This window comes from Thamnophis sirtalis, unplaced genomic scaffold, assembly GCF_051295495.1.
Source record: "Thamnophis sirtalis isolate CommonGarterSnake01/CBP01778 unplaced genomic scaffold, rThaSir2_p1.2 scaffold_2, whole genome shotgun sequence".
Taxonomy (NCBI): Eukaryota; Metazoa; Chordata; class Lepidosauria; order Squamata; family Natricidae; genus Thamnophis; species Thamnophis sirtalis.
Window position 1 is genome coordinate 76,794,801 of NW_028261382.1, and position 17,958 is coordinate 76,812,758.

The 17,958-nt window shown below is 43.0% G+C and overlaps 1 protein-coding gene across 3 annotated transcripts; it reads left to right on the forward strand.

Moving 5' to 3' along the window:
* The first annotated feature begins 1,095 nt into the window (after positions 1-1,095).
* Positions 1,096-17,617, forward strand: LOC106542563 (ATPase family AAA domain containing 1). 3 transcript variants are annotated; one of them, XM_087706145.1, is made up of 10 exons: positions 1,096-1,127; positions 4,062-4,267; positions 6,434-6,532; positions 8,388-8,508; positions 11,081-11,281; positions 11,668-11,774; positions 13,966-14,055; positions 14,558-14,608; positions 16,887-17,062; positions 17,383-17,617. In XM_087706145.1, exons 1-10 carry the CDS (start codon positions 1,124-1,126, stop codon positions 17,501-17,503), a joined length of 1,176 nt encoding a protein of 391 aa, XP_087562271.1. In that variant the 5' UTR covers positions 1,096-1,123; the 3' UTR covers positions 17,504-17,617. The 3 variants fall into 3 exon arrangements, with proteins under 3 accessions (XP_087562271.1, XP_087562272.1, XP_087562273.1); XM_087706146.1 differs by lacking the exon at positions 8,388-8,508 and having other exon boundaries at positions 4,062-4,280; XM_087706147.1 differs by lacking the exon at positions 1,096-1,127 and having other exon boundaries at positions 4,195-4,280.
* The last annotated feature ends 341 nt before the right edge of the window (positions 17,618-17,958 follow it).

Consider the following 17,958-nt stretch of genomic DNA (forward strand, 5'->3'; position numbering starts at 1 on the left):
CCTCGCACATATGTGCTAGTCCTTCCCAACTGTAGGGAGCAGTGCTTATCTCCGTTTCAAAGCCAAAGAGCCAGTGCTCTCCGAAGAAGTCTCCTTGGTCATGTGGCTGACTGCGGATTAAATGCTGAAGGTGCAAAGAATGCTGTTACCTTCCCACCAAAGGTGGCTCCTATTTTTCTACTTGCATTTTTCAAACAGCTAGGTTGGCAGAAACTGGGACAAGTAACAGGAGCTCACTCTGTTAGGCGGCACTGGGGATTTGAACCACCTAACTGCCAACCTTTCTGATCGACAAGCTCAGTGTCTTAGCCACTGAGCTACTGTGTCCCTTTCTGATGAAATATAATTAATTTCAAAGCATTCTCCATGCATATAAGTTTCTTCCCTACGGGATCACAAATTAATCTGCAAAATACTGAAATAATGTGTTCACTTAAATTCTATTTGGTTCAGTGATACATATTCTCAGGTAAATAAGATCTCAACCTTCACAGCTTATCCCTACGACACAGATAGGATATCTCTTGTGATACCTGACTACAGAAGTCCCACTGAACTTGATAAAGTTACTTCAGAGTGTGAAATGTTCCTCAATTAAGATATCTTTAGCCAAAAACTTGGGAGTAAATCCTGCTGAATTCTGTTCTTCTTCTTTCAGAATTAACATGAAATAAGCAGCCATGGGCAAACGGGGCAATATAAATTTAATCATCAATAAAATAAATAAATAAATAAATAACAGAGATGCCTTATTAAGGGCTTCCCATACATCCTCCATACAAACCAGCACATGCTTTTTCTAAACAAGGGCAGTCAAATAAGCAGTCCAGAGAGGGAGGCTTAAATCTCTGGGCTGAATTTCCATTTTAAGAGATGACGTTTTGTTTTTTAAAACCGGGGTTGCTTCTTATAAAAAAAAAAAACACTAAAGCAAAACTCAGCTCTAGCCTCAACTATGTTGTTCCGTTCATAGACAGCAGCCAGCGGCGTTTGATTTCAAGCCCCATCATCATACCCAGAAGTCGGGAGCAGTGAAGTAGGAAGGATTCCCCCCCCCCCCGGCTCTTGTTTCCGCGCGAGGAGTGTACTGTGTAGCCGACTGGAAAGGCGGCGAGAACGACGGATGGGTGAGTCTCGTTCTTCCTTTTTGGGCCGCTGCGCGCTGCGGCCTCGTCCCGGCGTTTTTCAGCACCATGGTCAGCAACGCTACTGTTGCGAACGGGGAGACGTGGGGGGCACAAATTAAAGCCAATAATCCTGGGGACCAAAACACCAAGTCCCCGTGGATATCGGCCTTAAAGCTGCCCCTCCCGATACGCCACAAGATTGCGCACAGACACACACACACACACACACACACACACACACACACACACACACACACACAGACAGACACGAGATCTCACTTAAAACAGGGCGCCTCGTCTTCCAATCCTACCCTCCTCCTGGGATGTCCTGAGGGGAAGCATCAAGTAATATGGCTTACGTGATTTCTCCCTCTATGCTAGACCTCCCCCCCCTCTCTCTCCCTCCCTCCCTCTCTTTCTCTCCTCTGTGTGTGTGTGTCTGTGTGTGTGTCTGTGTCTGTGTCTGTGTTTTAAATTATTTTTTAACATAAACCCACAAGCAACTTCTCTATTTATTGAAAAATAAAAGAGTAAGCCCTGATTTTGCAAGCTTCTGTATTTCATTCCAGCAAAAACATATAAACCAACACCGAACAAGCCAAAACATGGCTTACTTAGGGAATAGCCCAATTTGTGGTGCAGACATGGGAACTTATTTATTTATTGACTTATTTATTCTTATTTATTTATTGACTTTATTTATTGATTTATTTATTGACTTACTGTATTCTATTTATTGACTTACTGTATTTTATTGACTTATTTATTGACTTGTTTATTTATTTATTGACTTTATTGACTGACTGACTTACTGTATTTTATTTATTTATTAACTTATTGACATTGACTTATTTATTGACTTATTTTATTTATTTATTTATTTACTATATATTTTTTATTTATTTATATTCCGCCTTTATTATTTTTTACAAATAACTTAAGCTGGCGAACATATCCAACACACCTACTTCCTCTGCCTCCCCCCCCCTCTTAAAACTACAACCCTGTGAAGCGGGTTGGGCTGAGAGAGTCACCCAGCTGGTCTTTTGATAAAATAAATTCCAAGATGAAAAGCACAGTTGGGAGCATTCAGTTATTATTCTGAATGTTACAAAATCAGTAACATCCTTATCCCAACCTAAGACAGGGCTTTGTCAAGTGTCCAGCCTTGGCTGACTCAGGTTTGAAGTGCAATTATAAAAATTATATATAATTATATAATGTATTATATCTACATCTACATCCATCCATCCATCCATCCATCCATCCATCCATCCATCCTTACAATTTTATACAGTATTTATATTAATTTATAATTTATACAATATTTATATTATTGTAGTGTAATATAAACCAACATCTCCACATAGCATCGTGCTGGGAAAGCAGGATGTATGGGGACCCATAGACTGGATATGCCACAACTAACAATTATAATTTGGTTTGGATATGTTAACATTATGTTTCCATTGTTGGGGGCAATATATTGATTCTGTAAACTACTTACATAGGGCTATAAAGCACTGTCAAGCAGTATACAAGTGCTATTGCTATGCTATGCTATTCTTGCCATGGGGGCGCAAGGGTTAAAGTGCAGTATTGCAGGCTGACTCTGCCCACAGCCCAGAGTTTGATCCTGGCTAGCTCCAGATTGACTCAGCCGTCAATCTTTCTAAGGTGGGTAAAATGAAGACCCAGATTGTTGGGGGAAATATGCTGACTCTTAGAGAGGACTGTAAAACACTGTGAAGCAGTATATAAGTTTAAGTACTATTGCTATTTGTATTTGTTCACTCATATTATTTCAACTATAGACTGCGGAGAGTCTTTAAGGATTCAGGAGTCTGGATGATGATGATATGGCATAATTTTTACATAATCACAATTAGAGATGTAAGGTGATTCAATATATTAGGCTGAAATATGGTTGGCTATTTTGTGGCTTAGTGTATCTTACATATCAAACCAACATTGTTACTTTGGAGTATTGTGAGAACCCAAGCAGTCGGGACTGCCTTACATGGAGCAATCTATATCTAGATCAATTTTAGTGACTGAGTACAACCCTAAAAGCTTTTAGACAGGAAATTCAAATTGTATTTGGAAGTTCTAAGAGGCGTAATCTGGGATAACACACAAACACTCTACGGGTGAGCGATTATTCATTTCCATGATGTTATAGCATGGGACTAAATGAATAATGGGCAAAAATATAATTGAAAAATTGATATTGCATGATCCAAAATATTCTAGATCAGGCAGGGGTGGGATTGAAAAATGTTAGCAACTGGTTCTCTGCCTGGTTGCTGGGTGGGAGTGGCTATGATGAATGTGGTCGACTTGGTCTCCTACACCATGGCGGTGGCGGTGGGGGCATTTTCACACTCCCTAGGCTCCAGAGGCTTTCTTCAAGCCTCTGGGAGGGCAAAAGCAACCTAGAAGGCCCATTTTTTGCTCTCCCAGAGCCTCTGTGTGGGCCCTTACCTTGCATGATGAATGGGCTGCGTGGAGACTCCTGGGAGGGAAGGACAGGGTGGGCGGGGCCAGCCAGTCCTTCCAACTACTGGTCTGGCAAATCAGATGCAAAATTAGCATCCGGATCAACCAAACTGATCCAAACCAGCTGAATCCCACCCCTGAGATGAGGGCTGTCAAACTCCCGGCCTGCAGGCCAGATGCGCCTCACGCTGACCATACCCGGTTTAGTGAAGGGGAAAAAAAACTCCCAATATGTCACATGATGCTGCCATGGCGATGCAGGTTTGGCACCCCTTCTCTTGATAGAGACCTGTGCTCATTTTACAATGGGCAGATTTTTATTGTCTAATTTTAATCATTTAACAGCAGTACTAAATGCTGATGAAATGGCTTCAGGAGTTTATCTTTCTATGCTAACCTCTCCTATCTCCGTACCATTTTAAAATAATAATTTAGGTTCCAGTTTGGGAGCTAGAAACACTTTGGAGATATTGCTGGGGGATGTGTCGAAGGACTTCCTGACTCGTCCCCTAACCCGGAATGAAGCCTGTCTTGTTCTTCTCCGTGTGGCCGTCTTTGGAGCCACCACCTACTTCAGTATAAAGTGGGTCTCAGATGCCCTAGACCCAGCCCAGAAGCAAAGAATCCAGTTGAAGAAAAGGGTATGTATGACAAGTATGTTTTGTAGCTGGGTTCCCATGGTTAAATTAGAGCCACTACTGAATCTTGATTTGTCTAATATTTTTGACAAGTTCTAACAAAATCACTACATAGGGATGCAGTGGCTCAGTGGCTAAGACACTGAGCTTGTCGATCAGAAAGGTCAGCAGTTCGACGATTCGAATTCCTAGTGCCGTGTAACAGAGTGAGCTGCCATTACTTGTCCGAGCTTCTGCCAACCTACCAGTTCGAAAGCACATAGAAAGTAGAAAAATAGGAATCACCTTTGGTGGGAAGGTAACAGTGTTCTGGGCACCTTTGGCATTTAGTCATGACGGCCACATGACCACAGAGATGTCTTCGGACAGTGCTGGCTCTTCAGCTTTGAAACAAAGATGAGCACCAGCTCCTAGATTCAGGAATGAGTAGCACGCATGTATGGGGAAACCTTTACCTTTACCTTTTTAACAGAATCACTGGTCCTTCTTAAACTCTTTTTTGTTTGCTGTGTCCTAAGTGGCGTTTAAAAAAAGCAGAAACAAAAACACTGCGATGGGTATTAGAATCATAAAACAATCTACTTATGAGCCACAATGGCGCAGTGGTTAGAGTGCAGTACTTCAGGCACTTTCTGCTGACTGCCGGCTGCCTGCAATTTGGCAGTTCAAATCTCACCAGGCTCAAGTTTGACTCAGCCTTCCATCCTTCTGTGGTGGGTAAAATGAGGACCCAAACTGTTGGGGACAAGAAGCTGACTCTGCAAACCGTTTAGAGAGGGCTGTAAAACCATTCTCGCTAGATTGAGGGCAAAGGAAGTAGGGGACGACAGAGAATGAGGTGGCTGAATAGAATCACCAAAGCAAGAGGCGTGAGCTTAAATGGACTACCGAGAATGGTAGAGGGCAGGAAGGCCTGGAGGAACTTTGTCCATGGGGTCACGATGGGTCGGACATGACTTTGCAACTAACAGCAACTAAATATATATATTTGAAATCCTAAAAAGTTGGCTTCTATGTATCCGAATGTACAGCCTAAATGTTGGAGGTGTGGTTCTCTCGATGCTACATATTATCATATATGGTGGACCTGCCAAAAGGTTAAGGCATTCTGGATAAAAATATGGTGGGTCATGCAAAATATTTTTAAAAGAAGGATAAAGTTTATTCCTCAGTTATTTTTACTAGGTATATGTACTGACTTTACAGTGGTAGAGACTAATTTGATTCTGCACCTAATAACGGCAGCAAGACTGTTGGTGGCGCAATACTGGAAGAAGGAAGACTTGCCTACAATCCAAGAATGGACATTGAAAGTCACAAACTTAGCCAAGATGGCTAAAATATCGGCATATCTTAAAGATCACTCAAATGAGAGATATAAACGAGACTGGAAAAAATGGATTGACTATATACAAAATAAATACGGGACCAAGAAATTCCAGTTAGCCTATGCTTAAGATCAGAAATGATTTAAACTGTTAAAAGTTAGCTCAGCAAGAAGAAGCTAAGATCAATGTAGAGATGTCATTAATTTCTTTATTTCTTTTTTCTCAATAGATTTTAGACTGTGTTAGTTAAAAATCCATACCGTGTACGGGTTCTGGGAAGTCGGGGGGGGGGAAGGAGGAGGGGGGTTGGGGGGTTGGAGGGAGGGAGGGGCACACACAAAAAATTGTACTTCAATGTCTTAATGATTGATGAATGATGAAATATTTGTGTTTTTTAAAAGAAATAAAATAAATATTTGTGATAAATATATATATTTGAAGACATGGCAGGTTAAATTCCAGATTCTGTAACAGTGAATAAATAAGAAATAAAATAGGAAAAGGAAAAATTATAAAGAGGCTTCTGATCTTTTTAACAGCTGTTACAAGCATTATAAGTGGGGGCTTTCTCAAAATAATTATGCTCCATTCTCATTGCCTGTTTGATGCTGCTGAAAAAAAGCCGCTTGCTTCTCAGTGACCGTGTAGAATTATTATTATTATTATGAAAGACCGACAATCATTTTCCGAGGCCATGCTGGGCACATGTGCTGAATATAATAAGGACCAGTCAGCAATTAAAGCTCATTAAAATGAAAGTGCCTCGTTAAGCCAAACAGCAGGTTTCAACCTTGCAATTATGCCTGCATTTAGTTCCCCCTTTTTTTATCTCCTCGGACAGGCGGAAGACCTGATGAAGCAGATTGGAATAGAAAAGCTGAAGCTGACGGAGCACGAGATGAACATCGTTGCTCATTTGGTGGTTCCCAGGGACATCAAGGTAAGAAGAGGGAGAACTGCTGCTTCCCTGGTCCCAGCATCAACTGTGATGTGCGATTCTATCTGCGGTTGGCTGGACAACTAGAAAGAGCAGTTGGGCCCTTGATTGGCTGCTGAGCAAACTCAAAAGAGACGGTGGTGGCAACAGCATGGAAAGTCTGCTTAAACGAGATTAAAAGATTAACAGAGTTGGAAGTGACTTTGTAGATTCATGATGGCAAACCTATGGCATGACTGCCAGAGGTGGCATGCAGAGCCCACTCTGTGGTCACGCGTGCCATTGCCGGCTGGTCTTCTGATTTTCAGCCAGCTGGTCTTCATGGTTGCTGGAGCACCAGAAAACAGCTTGAAAATATCCAAAAACCAGGTTGTTTGGGGTGGGTGGGTTCCTGGGCCTTTTTTGCGTCGTTTTCAGGTTGAAAACGCCCCAAAAATCAGCTTGAAAACAGCCCAGAAAAGAGTTTGAAAACGGTCCGGAAAACGGCCTGAAAATGGCCCTAAAAATGGGCCACAAACTGGGGGAAAAGCAGACATATGCACGCCGGCCAACTGGTCTTCAGGTTTCTGGTGCTCTAGCGCATGCACATGCACACACATTCCGGTTTGAGCACTTGATCCCGAAAAGGTTTGCCATCACTGTTGTAGGTCATCTAGTCCAGGGGTATCTAACTCAAGGCCTGCAGGGTGCTTATATCTGGCCCACAGGGCTGACCTGGAAATAGCAAAGGACTGGTCTACAGTGCCTCTGGTAGCCAATAGGGCAGGGGTGGGTTTCAGGCGGTTCGCGGCGGTCCCCGCAAACCGGTTGGTCGGCGAACCCGGAAGTAAGTAACTTCCGGGAATGCCGAAGGATCCACCCGCCCGCCCGCATTTCTTACCCGGTTTTGACGAGTTCTGCGCTTCCACGCATGCGCAGAACGCATACAGCATCTGTGCGATCCTCCAGGAGCAGCTGGAGCATCGCACAGGCGCATACCGGTTGGAACGGGGCGAGAAACCCACCCCTGCAATACGGGGTGTGGGAGGGGGGCTCACACAGCCTCTCTGCACGTTGTTTTCAGTCTTCAACTGCAGCACTCTGCTGGACAAAAACAGAGTCACACACAGTCACCCACACTGTGTTTTGGCTGGTAGGGTGCAGCAGGAGGCATCCATCCTGTCTCTCCCCTCCCTGGCCAGCCTGCGGAAGAGAATGCTGATCCAGCCTTGGAAGAAATCCAGTTTGATACCCTTGATCTAGTCCACCACACCCCGCCTATGCAGGAGATCCTACACCCATGATAGCGAACTTATGGCACGTGTGCCACAGGTGGCAGGCGAAACCATTTCTGAGGGCACACAAGGCATTGCCCTGTCAGCTGTAGCGCGCAGGCGTGCACTGGCCAGCTGATTTTGGCCTTGATTTTCGGCCATTTTTCTCCCTTCCTTTTCAAGGAAGCCTCCTGAAGTCTCCAAAGAGCGAAAAATGGTCCCAAAATGGCAACCCAGAAGTCAAAAAATGGGCCGTTTCCTGCCTCCGGAGGACTTCTGGGGGGCGTTTTTGCCCTCCCCAGGCTCATAGAAAGCCTCTGGAGCCTGGGGAAGGTGAAAACAGGTTCACCGTGCCATCACACGCCAAGGGCGTAGGGAGACAGGTGGGGTCGCATGTGCATGAATGGGGGGAGGATGCATAGAATTATGGGTGTGTGCACACAATCCCCCCGCGCTCCCCCAGCGATTCCCCCCACTTTTGGCATGCAATGGCAAAAAGGCTAGCCATCACTGCCCTACACCATTTCAGGGATGAAGCTGTTCTTACTAAATGGTTCAGGACCTCTTTCTTGTTTCAGTCCTCCATAAACTTGTCCTATTTTCAGGTCAGTTGGAATGATGTTGCAGGCTTAGATGAGCTGGTCAGTGAACTTCGGGACACCGTAATCTTACCTTTGCAACAGACACGCTTGTTCGAGCACTCCAAACTCTGCCAGCCCCCAAAAGGTACCCTTGGCATGTCTTCATTGTAGAGTCCCTTAGGGATCCAAATAAGTCATTTCAGGCCCTGCTCTCCAGCTTGTCTCAGTTTATCCCACGCCAATGTAATTTTTATTTTGTTGTGTACTCTATTGATGTCGACAGCCAAATATACAGAAGCTTTTAGGAAGGCCCCCAAAATTCAAAAATAGTTGGAGGAAGTAACAGAATGAAAAATTGACATGAAGCCTGAGCTGTTTCTTTGGGGAATAATAAAAGGAAGCAAAGAAATTCAATATATTATGCTTCATATAGTTACTGCAGCCAGAATCTCATTTGCCCAAAACTGGAAACAAAAACAAAAAATCCTCTCAAATGCAGAGATCATAACAAAAAAGGTTGCTAGAATGCACAGAAATGGATAAATTAACGATGAAACTAAGGGACAGAGGGGAAAGAGTATTACAAGATATGGAATAGGTGGTATAATTGGCTCAAAAAGAGATGTAAAATTAATGCATAATGAGTGTATAGAAAATGTAACAAAAGGAGATGATATATATTCAGAAATCAATAAAGATGTAAATGGATATAGGTTGTATATATTTTAAACATAATAATCACGAAACAAGGAGGTATATGTATGACAATAGGCCGTAGAATGGAAAAGTAGGAATTAGAAAAAGGAATACCGATAGTGGGAAGCTGTAAAAGTGTAATTGTGATTGCACAATTGTGATTCTAATGTTTAAAAATGCTGAATAAAAACGATATTAAAAAAGGAAGGCCCCACATACACATAGTCCTTGATGTAGGATCAAATTCAGCCCAACATTTCAGTTGCTAAGCAAGGCAGTTCTTAATTTAGCCCCATTTTATGACCTTTTGCCATAGTTGTGAATCGTGTGGTCGTTGAGCGAATCTGGCTTCCCGCATTGGTTTTGTTCATCAGAAGCTCCTAGAAAGGTTGCAAATCACAATTTGATCCAACCTCAGGAGGCTGTAACCATCGTAAATACATGCTGATTGACAGCACCTGATGTTTGATCATGGGACTATGGGGAATGCTGCAGTGGTCATAAGTAGGAGAATTGGTCATAAGTCACTGTTTGCGGTGCTGTTGTAATTTTGAACTTTGATTAAACGAATGGCTGTAAGTTGACAACTAGCAGTAGGGAAGTACTTCCATATTTCATTTTGTATATGGACCGATTGGTCCCAAGACATTAAATGTAAAGTGTTAATCCATCTGATTATTTCAAATACTGAGTGACAGAACAGAATAATAGTTGGAAGGGACCTTGGAGATCTTCTAGTGCAGTGATGGCTAACCTTTTTCTTCTCGCATGATGAAATTGCGCATGTATGCACAAGAGTGCGCATGCATGGCCACTCCCATAATGCCATGCACTCCACTCCCCTGCACATGTGTGCATGACCCCCCCATGCTCCCTCCATCTCCCCATGCATACGTGCGACCCAGCGGTGGGTTTCAGGAGGCACTACTGCTGGTTTGCTTGCGTGTATGGGTGCTACGCATGCATGTGCATTGCAATTAAAATTATTCTGCACATGCGCAGAACTTAAAAACAAGATGGCAGTGCCTACAGCCAAACCATGACCGCTTCAGCTGGAAGTGTAGCAGACAATTTTGTGTACTACACTTAGGTCACATCTTAATCAGCGTAGTGCTAGATTGTCCAAGGCCAACATTTCGAAACCTGGAGCCATAAGGGATTCTGTTGTGAGCAGAGGAATGGAGGATTCTTCTCGTGAAATATCTCTGGACTCGCTCAATTGTATTAATGTCCGATGTACAGTGTGGATTTCATGCAGACGAGCTGTATTCGAGAATTGATCTAGCAAAGGTTTTGTATGCCCTAATTTGCAGTACAATGTTACCGGAGATGAACCTTTGCTAAATTAGTTACCGTATTTTTGGAGTATAAGACACACCCGAGTATAAGGTGCAGCAAGGTTTTGAAGAGGAAAATTTAAAAAAAGTTTTTGCACTCCGCAAACCTCCCCAAAATGGCCCTTTTTTGCAAAAACGGGTCCGCTCCCCCCCCAAAGGAATGAATAGCCCTTAGGGAGCTTGCACAGTGCTCCGGGGGGGGGGGGGGGTAGGGGTGTGAAAAACGAAAAAAAAAACCTGGCCCATTTTTAGTTTAACAAAAAAGGCACGGATAACCTTTAGGAAGCTTATAGAGTGCTCCTGGGGGCTGGGGAGGGGGTAAAATTGAGCAAAAACCGGGCCATTTTTTTGCTCATTTCTGCCCTCCCCAGCCCCCAGGAGCTCTCTAAAAGCTTCCTAAAGGCTATGCACAGCCATTTTGGTGAAGGGGGCGCAGTTTTTGGAAGCAAAAAATACTGTATTCAGTGTATATGACGCACCCAGATTTTCAGCCTCTTTTTTGTGGGAAAAAGGTGCGTCTTATACTCCAAAAAATATGGTAACAATTGTTCATCTGACCAGGAAAATCTAAAGGCAGAGTCACATTCTTTTCCTGAATCAATATAAAGGCTCTTACCTTGAATTCATTAGGAGGTGGATGGTAGGAAAACTATGGGCCCATCTATGACTTTCCCTTTTTTGTAGGTGTCTTACTGTATGGACCTCCAGGATGTGGCAAGACTCTCCTTGCCAAAGCAATGGCCCAGGCCTCCAACTGCAGGTTCATCAATCTTCAAGCGCCCACCTTGATGGACAAATGGTACGGAGAGTCACAGAAACTCACAGCTGCCGTTTTTTCTCTGGCAATCAAAATCCAACCCTGCATAATTTTCATTGATGAGATCGGTAAGATCCCACTCTGTGGTTCTTATGTATCACATGGTTGTTGTTAGTTGCGAAGTCATGTCTGATCCATTGTGACCCCATGGACAACATTCCTCTAGGCCTTTCTGTCCTCTACCATCCTCTGGAGTCCATTGAAGCTCATGCCAATTGCTTCAGTGACTCCATCCAGCCACCTCATTCTCTGTCGTCCCCTTCTTCTTTTGTCCTCCATCGTTCCCAGCATTAGGTTCTTCTCTCCTCTAGGACTGACCGGTTGGATCGCCTTGCAGTCCACAGGACCTCGCAGGATGAGACACACTGCTAAACAAAACAGAGCAATATCTGGAGAAAAGTAGTAATTTAATTTTGTCAATCCATTATTTTAATGTTCTACCCATTTCCGGCAGATGCTTTCCTGAGGAACCGGTCCAGAACTGATCACGAAGCCACAGCTATGATGAAAGCAGAATTCATGAGTCTCTGGGATGGGCTGCAGACAGCATCTGACTGCCAGGTGAGGCTTGGCCCTTAAATCCATTAATGCAAATTGAATCCAACCCAGCTTTAAAAATATGGACCATTCGTTCTTCCACCAGAGCCATAGTTCTGTGCATTTCCCTGGTTTGCACATTTTGCTCAACCAACATACTGAAAAAAAAAGAAAACATTCAAAAATCACAAATAAATTAAAACTATGTGGTCCCTTAAAGGTTAACACATGGTGATGTGGTGACCAGTTTCAGCCATCATACTATAAAAAAAGATGTGAAGACTCTAGAAAGAGTGCAGAGAAGAGCAACCAAGATGATTAGGGGAATGGAGGCTAAAACATGATGAACGGTTGCAGGAACTGTGCATGACTAGTCTAGAGAAAAGAAGGATCACGGGAGACATGATAACAGTCTTACAATATTTGAGGGGCTGCCACAGAGAGGCAAAGCACCTGAAGGCTATTATAAATTTAATAAATAGAATAGAATAGAAATAGACAAGGAATAATGGATGGAAACTGAACAAGGAGAGATTCAACCAGGCAATAAGGAGAAATTTTCTAACAGTGGGAACAATCAACCCATGAAACAGAAGTTGCCTTCGGATGTTGTGGGAGCTTCATCCCTGGAAGCTTTCAAGAAGAGATTGGACTGTCATCTGTCAGAAATGGTGTTGGGTCTTCTGCTTGGATGGGGGATTGGACTGGATGACCTAGATTGTAGTGCTATATACATACATACATACATATATATATATATATATATATATATATATATATATATATATATATATATATATATATATATATATATATATATATATATATATATATATATATATATATACATACATACATACATACATACATACACATACATATACATATACATATATACACACACACACACACACACACACACACACACACACACACACACACATATATATATATATATATATATATATATATATATATACATATACATATACATATACATATACATATACATATACATATACATAGGTCTCTAGTTGTTCGGGTTTTCTCCCGCGTAGAATTGGAGATGTCTTGGCGACGTTTCGACGAAGTCTCATTCGTCATCTTCAGGCGGCTTCAGACTACTTCAGGTTTGGTGTTTCCAGGAGGAAACTCTGAAGTAGTCTGAAGCCGCCTGAAGATGACGAATGAGACTTCGTCGAAACGTCGCCAAGACATCTCCAATTCTACGCGGGAGAAAACCCGAACAACTAGAGACCTACATACTAACACCCGCGAAAACCTCAGAAATATATATATATATATATATATATATATATATATATATATATATATATATATATATATATATATATATATATATATATATATATATATATATATATATATATATATGTAGGTCTCTAGTTGTTCGGGTTTTCTCCCGCGTAGAATTGGAGATGTCTTGGTGACGTTTCGACGAAGTCACATTCGTCATCTTCAGGCTGCTGCTGACTACTTCAGGTTTGGTGTTTCCAGGAGTAGTGTGGGATCTTGGCTGTTTGTTCCTTATAACTGCTGGTAGGGGATTAAGCAGTTATAAGGAACAAACAGCCAAGATCCCACACTACTCCTGGAAACACCAAACCTGAAGTAGTCAGCAGCAGCCTGAAGATGACGAATGTGACTTCGTCGAAACGTCGCTAAGACATCTCCAATTCTACGCGGGAGAAAACCCGAACAACTAGAGACCTACATACTAACACCGGCGAAAACCTCAGGTCCAGTGACTCGCAACACAACAGCAGCCATGAGGTGACCATGATCACCACTTTCTGCACCTCAAAAATCATAAGATCTCCCCAAAAATAAGGCCAAGCACTTATTTTGGGGGTCAAAAGAAAATAAGACCCTGTCTTTTGGGGGAAACATGGTGTCTCTCTCTCTCTCTCTCTCTCTCTCTCTCTCTCTCTCTCTCTCTCTCTCTCTCTCTCTCTCTCTCTCTCTCTCTCTCTCTCTCTCTCATCCTATATCTATCTGTCTGTCTGTCTATCTATCTATTATCTATCTATCTATCTATCTATCTATCTTTCTTTCTATCTATCTATCTATCTATCTATCTATCTATCATCTATCTATCTATCTATCTCTATATATGTCTGTCTGTCTGTCTGTCTATCTATCTATCTATCTATCTATCTATCTATCTATCTATCTATCTATCTATCTATTTCAGGTAATGGTGCTGGGAGCCACCAATAGGCCACAAGATGTGGACCCAGCCATCCTGAGGAGAATGCCAATGACTTTTCACATTGCACTACCTGTGAGTAGATATGACTTCTCTTCCCACAAACCCTCTTCCCCAACCACCCACATTGCTGGATAGTAAGACTTCACCTCCAATATGGACTTTGCAAGATCCAGTCAGGTTCTTCGGAGAGAATGTACCTGAAATCAGAAGGTTTGTGGCAGGGAGGCCAAGATGGCCTCAGAAATTATTGCAGAAACACAGAAAGCAACATATATAGAATATTTCATATTTAAATGCCTCCAACACAGATAGGAAGATTGGAAAAAGCAGGAGGTCAGCCAGGTTAGTATAGTGGAGGTTAAGCAACAAAGCCTCACCTTGAGCCAGTCACTCTGTCTCAGCCCTAGGAAGGAGGTAATGGCAAACCACTTCTGAAATATTGCTAAGAGACCTGCGGGGACCTATCCAGACAGTTAGCAAGAGTCAAGACTGATTCAAAGGCACCAAATTTCTCTCTCTATCTCTCCTCTCATTTTTGGTGTCGTGTTTACAATACCATTCTCTGCTCCGACAGACCCAAAGGCAAAGACAAGATATCCTGAATCTGATTCTTGCTGGAGAAAATGTAAGTTTCCTGCTTCCTTCCCATTTTTTTCAACTTAGATCTTATTAAAGGAAAGAGCTGTGATCGTATCTGTTGGTGATACATATCTTGCTAAAAACCTTTTATGCCGTGGAATATGAGCTTCTGTTACAGACATATTGTTATCTTTCCTGGGGAAAGTTACTTAAAATTTGAGTATATATACCATTTGTTCTATTAATGAGAGAGAAAGAGAAGAAAGAAAGAAGGAAAAAAAGAATTACTATTAGAAAGGGGGGGGGGGTAAGGAAGTTTAAACACGGCAAGTACCGTATATTTTGGAGTATAAGACACACCAAAGTATAAGATGCACCAAGATTTTGAAGAGGCAAATTAAAAAAAAAGGGTTTTGCACTCTGCAGACCTCCCAAAAATGGCTCATTTTTCGCCCCCCATAGCCCTTAGGAGGCTTATAGAGTGCTCCTGGGGGGGGGGGGAATGGGGGCAAAATTGAGCAAAAACCGACCTGTTTTTTGCTCATTTCTGCCCTCCCCAACTCCCAGGAGCACTCTGAAAGCCTCCTAAAGGCTATTCATGGCCATTTTGGTGAAGGGGGTGGGGTTTCTGGAGGCAAAAAATTTGTTGTACTCAGCATATAAGACACACCCAGATTTTCAGCCTCTTTTTTGAGGGAAAAAACTCCGAAAATACTCCAAAAAATATGGTACATTCCACAAAAGGTTGGTCAGCATTCCACTTGACAACTTCAGTGTGGGAAGATTAAAGATATTGCCTTGAAAAATTGTAACAAAAAAGGAAAGAGCTGTGAAAAAACTCCTTCTACAAGTCCCTGATGTTACTGATAGGTTTCAATCTAGAGCAGCACGTTAAGTTTATTCATATTTTCGCACTAAAACCCGAAACCTTCGAAACACAATGGATGCTTGCAAGTAGTCCCCAGGCTGTATGTGGCTGCCTTGGGTTTAATTCTAAAAACTCATTCAAAGTTCTCGATTCGGATCTATGGTGAGACCCATTCAATCAGTGGTTCCCAACCATTTTTGGACCATTCCCCACCTAAGCATCTCTAAAACCTTGGTGCTCCCCCGCCCCTGGTGACACATCGTTCTTACTATTCAAAGAGTGAACTCCTACTCCCATGGAGGAAGCTTAAAAGGCCAGTAACTTGGTTTAAACAAGGTTCCAAAGAACATCCATGAAAGAGAAAAATAAAAGAACAAAAGAGAGTAGATTCTATGACACTCCCCCCACCCCCACACTACTCGTCCACTCGGTTCGAACCTTAGTGGGGAAATGCTTTGGAAGTTCAGTAGGTGGAGGTGAATCACAAAGGCCTGGCAAGGCCTATGCATGTGTGGTCCAGCCCCAGATTGCTCTGAGAGGAAAAGTCTGGCAAAACACAGCCTGGGAAAACACAGACTAAAAATAACTGTAAGTCTAACTATTTCTTAGTTAAACTTGGGCCCTGGTTCTGTATCCTCACTGCTGGGCTTCCCCCAGGAGCCATCCACACTGTCTCCCCACAGAGCAGCTCTCCCTACAACCACCCAACAGCAAAACCCACAGGAAAAAGAGAGGGGGAAGAGAGAGAGGGAGAGGGAGAGGGAGAGGGAGAGGGAGAGGGAGAGGGAGAGGGAGAGGGAGAGGGAGGGAGGGAGAGAGAGAGAGAGAGAGAGAGAGAGAGAGAGAGAGAGAGAGAGAGAGAGAGAGAGAGAGAGACTCTGCCAGTCCCACAATCCTTAGTGGGAGCACATCTGGTTGACTGGCAGTTGCTCCCTCCCCCCCGCTAGGAAATGCACTTTAACAAAGACAACAATAGGTAAATGAAACACAGCTGTTTCATCACAAATATATAAAAGCAATTAGCGGACTTTCAAAAATTCAGTTAATAGCTCATTTTCGAATTGCCCCCCTGTGGGGCCTGGTCCCCAAGTTGGGAACTACTGCATTAGATGTTCTTTTATATGTCCTACTGTTTGGATGATAAGGTGGTAATGGGAAGAAGTAGGTTGCCTATATATCTTCACTTAGTGTGAAGATTTGTTCGTGACTCTCAGAGAGTCCTTGCCAAGTATTTTCTTGTTCAGCATTTGGAAGATATCGGTCTGGCAGCTCTCCAAGCCTGATGAGGTCGGTGGTTGTAAATTTGCCCTTGAAAGACTGTTTGCTGGGACTTCGCTGGATGTGAATGCTTGGAATTCATATTAGCCAAATAAAAAGGGTTTTTTTCGGGACGAGTCTGGTGAAGATTTGATCAGAACAAAACCCATGTTTTCATTAACTGGGGATTTTTTCTCAGATGAGCAATGCTGTGAGCCTGAAGGAGCTGGCAGAGAAGACATGTGGTTACTCGGGCAGCGACCTCTGGGAATTGTGCCGGGACGCAGCCACGTATCGCGTGCGTGATTATGTCCGAAAACAACAAATGAGGCAGATCGCCCACCTGCTGCACTGCAGAGGGAGTGTGGAGGAGACGTAAGCCATCTCTCTTTTCTTGTCTAAGTGCTAATGTTAGTGCTATTGGGTGACTGGGGTAGTATTGCTGGATGGAATAAGTCTTTGCATCTATCCACCTAACAACTTACTCTTGTCATTCTTGGGGGGAAGAATAAATAAACTTAATTTCATGCAACTGCCTGGTGTTTTTATCATCCCAACTCAGGCAAACTTGGTAAGCAGTAAAAACATTTCAGCAGTTATGAGTTCAGGCATTGCAGTGGATGCTAAGAGCAAGGTGTTCTAGAGGGGAAGAACTAACAAGAAAACCTTTCCTTTCCTTTTTTTTCCATGCCCAGGGACTTGGAAGAAAACCCCTTGAGGCCACTTACTCAGCTTGACTTGCTGCTCGCCCTGGAAAAGATGAAGGAGTCCAGAGGAGCCTCTTCGGCAAGGCTGACGGAGCCACCTTTGGACTGAGTGAACGGGATTCCTCACTTGGAGAACAAAGATTAACCTCATTGAAATTGCTCTACTGCAGGGATGTCCAGCTTTGGCCACTTTTAAGACTTGTGGACTTCAACTCCCAGAATTTCCAAGCCAGCCAGCCATGAATTCTGGGAGTTGAAGTCCACAGGCCTTAAGAGTTGCCAAAGTTAGACACTCCTGCTCTACTGTAACTAAAGCTAAACAGAATGGGTAGCAATGAAGACATTCTTAAGAAAGCAAGTAGTGGGATGATTCACCAAGGAAAAAAATGAACATTATGCATGCTGGGTAGATTTTCACCATCTGAAGGGCGCTCCAAAAGTGCATGGGAGAGAAACTTCCAACATCTGGTGATGCTGCCTGAGAATTATGGGAATTATTGGGGTGCTGCAAAATTGACCAACATCCCTGTCAAGAAAGTCATACAAATCAAGAGAGCCAAGAGT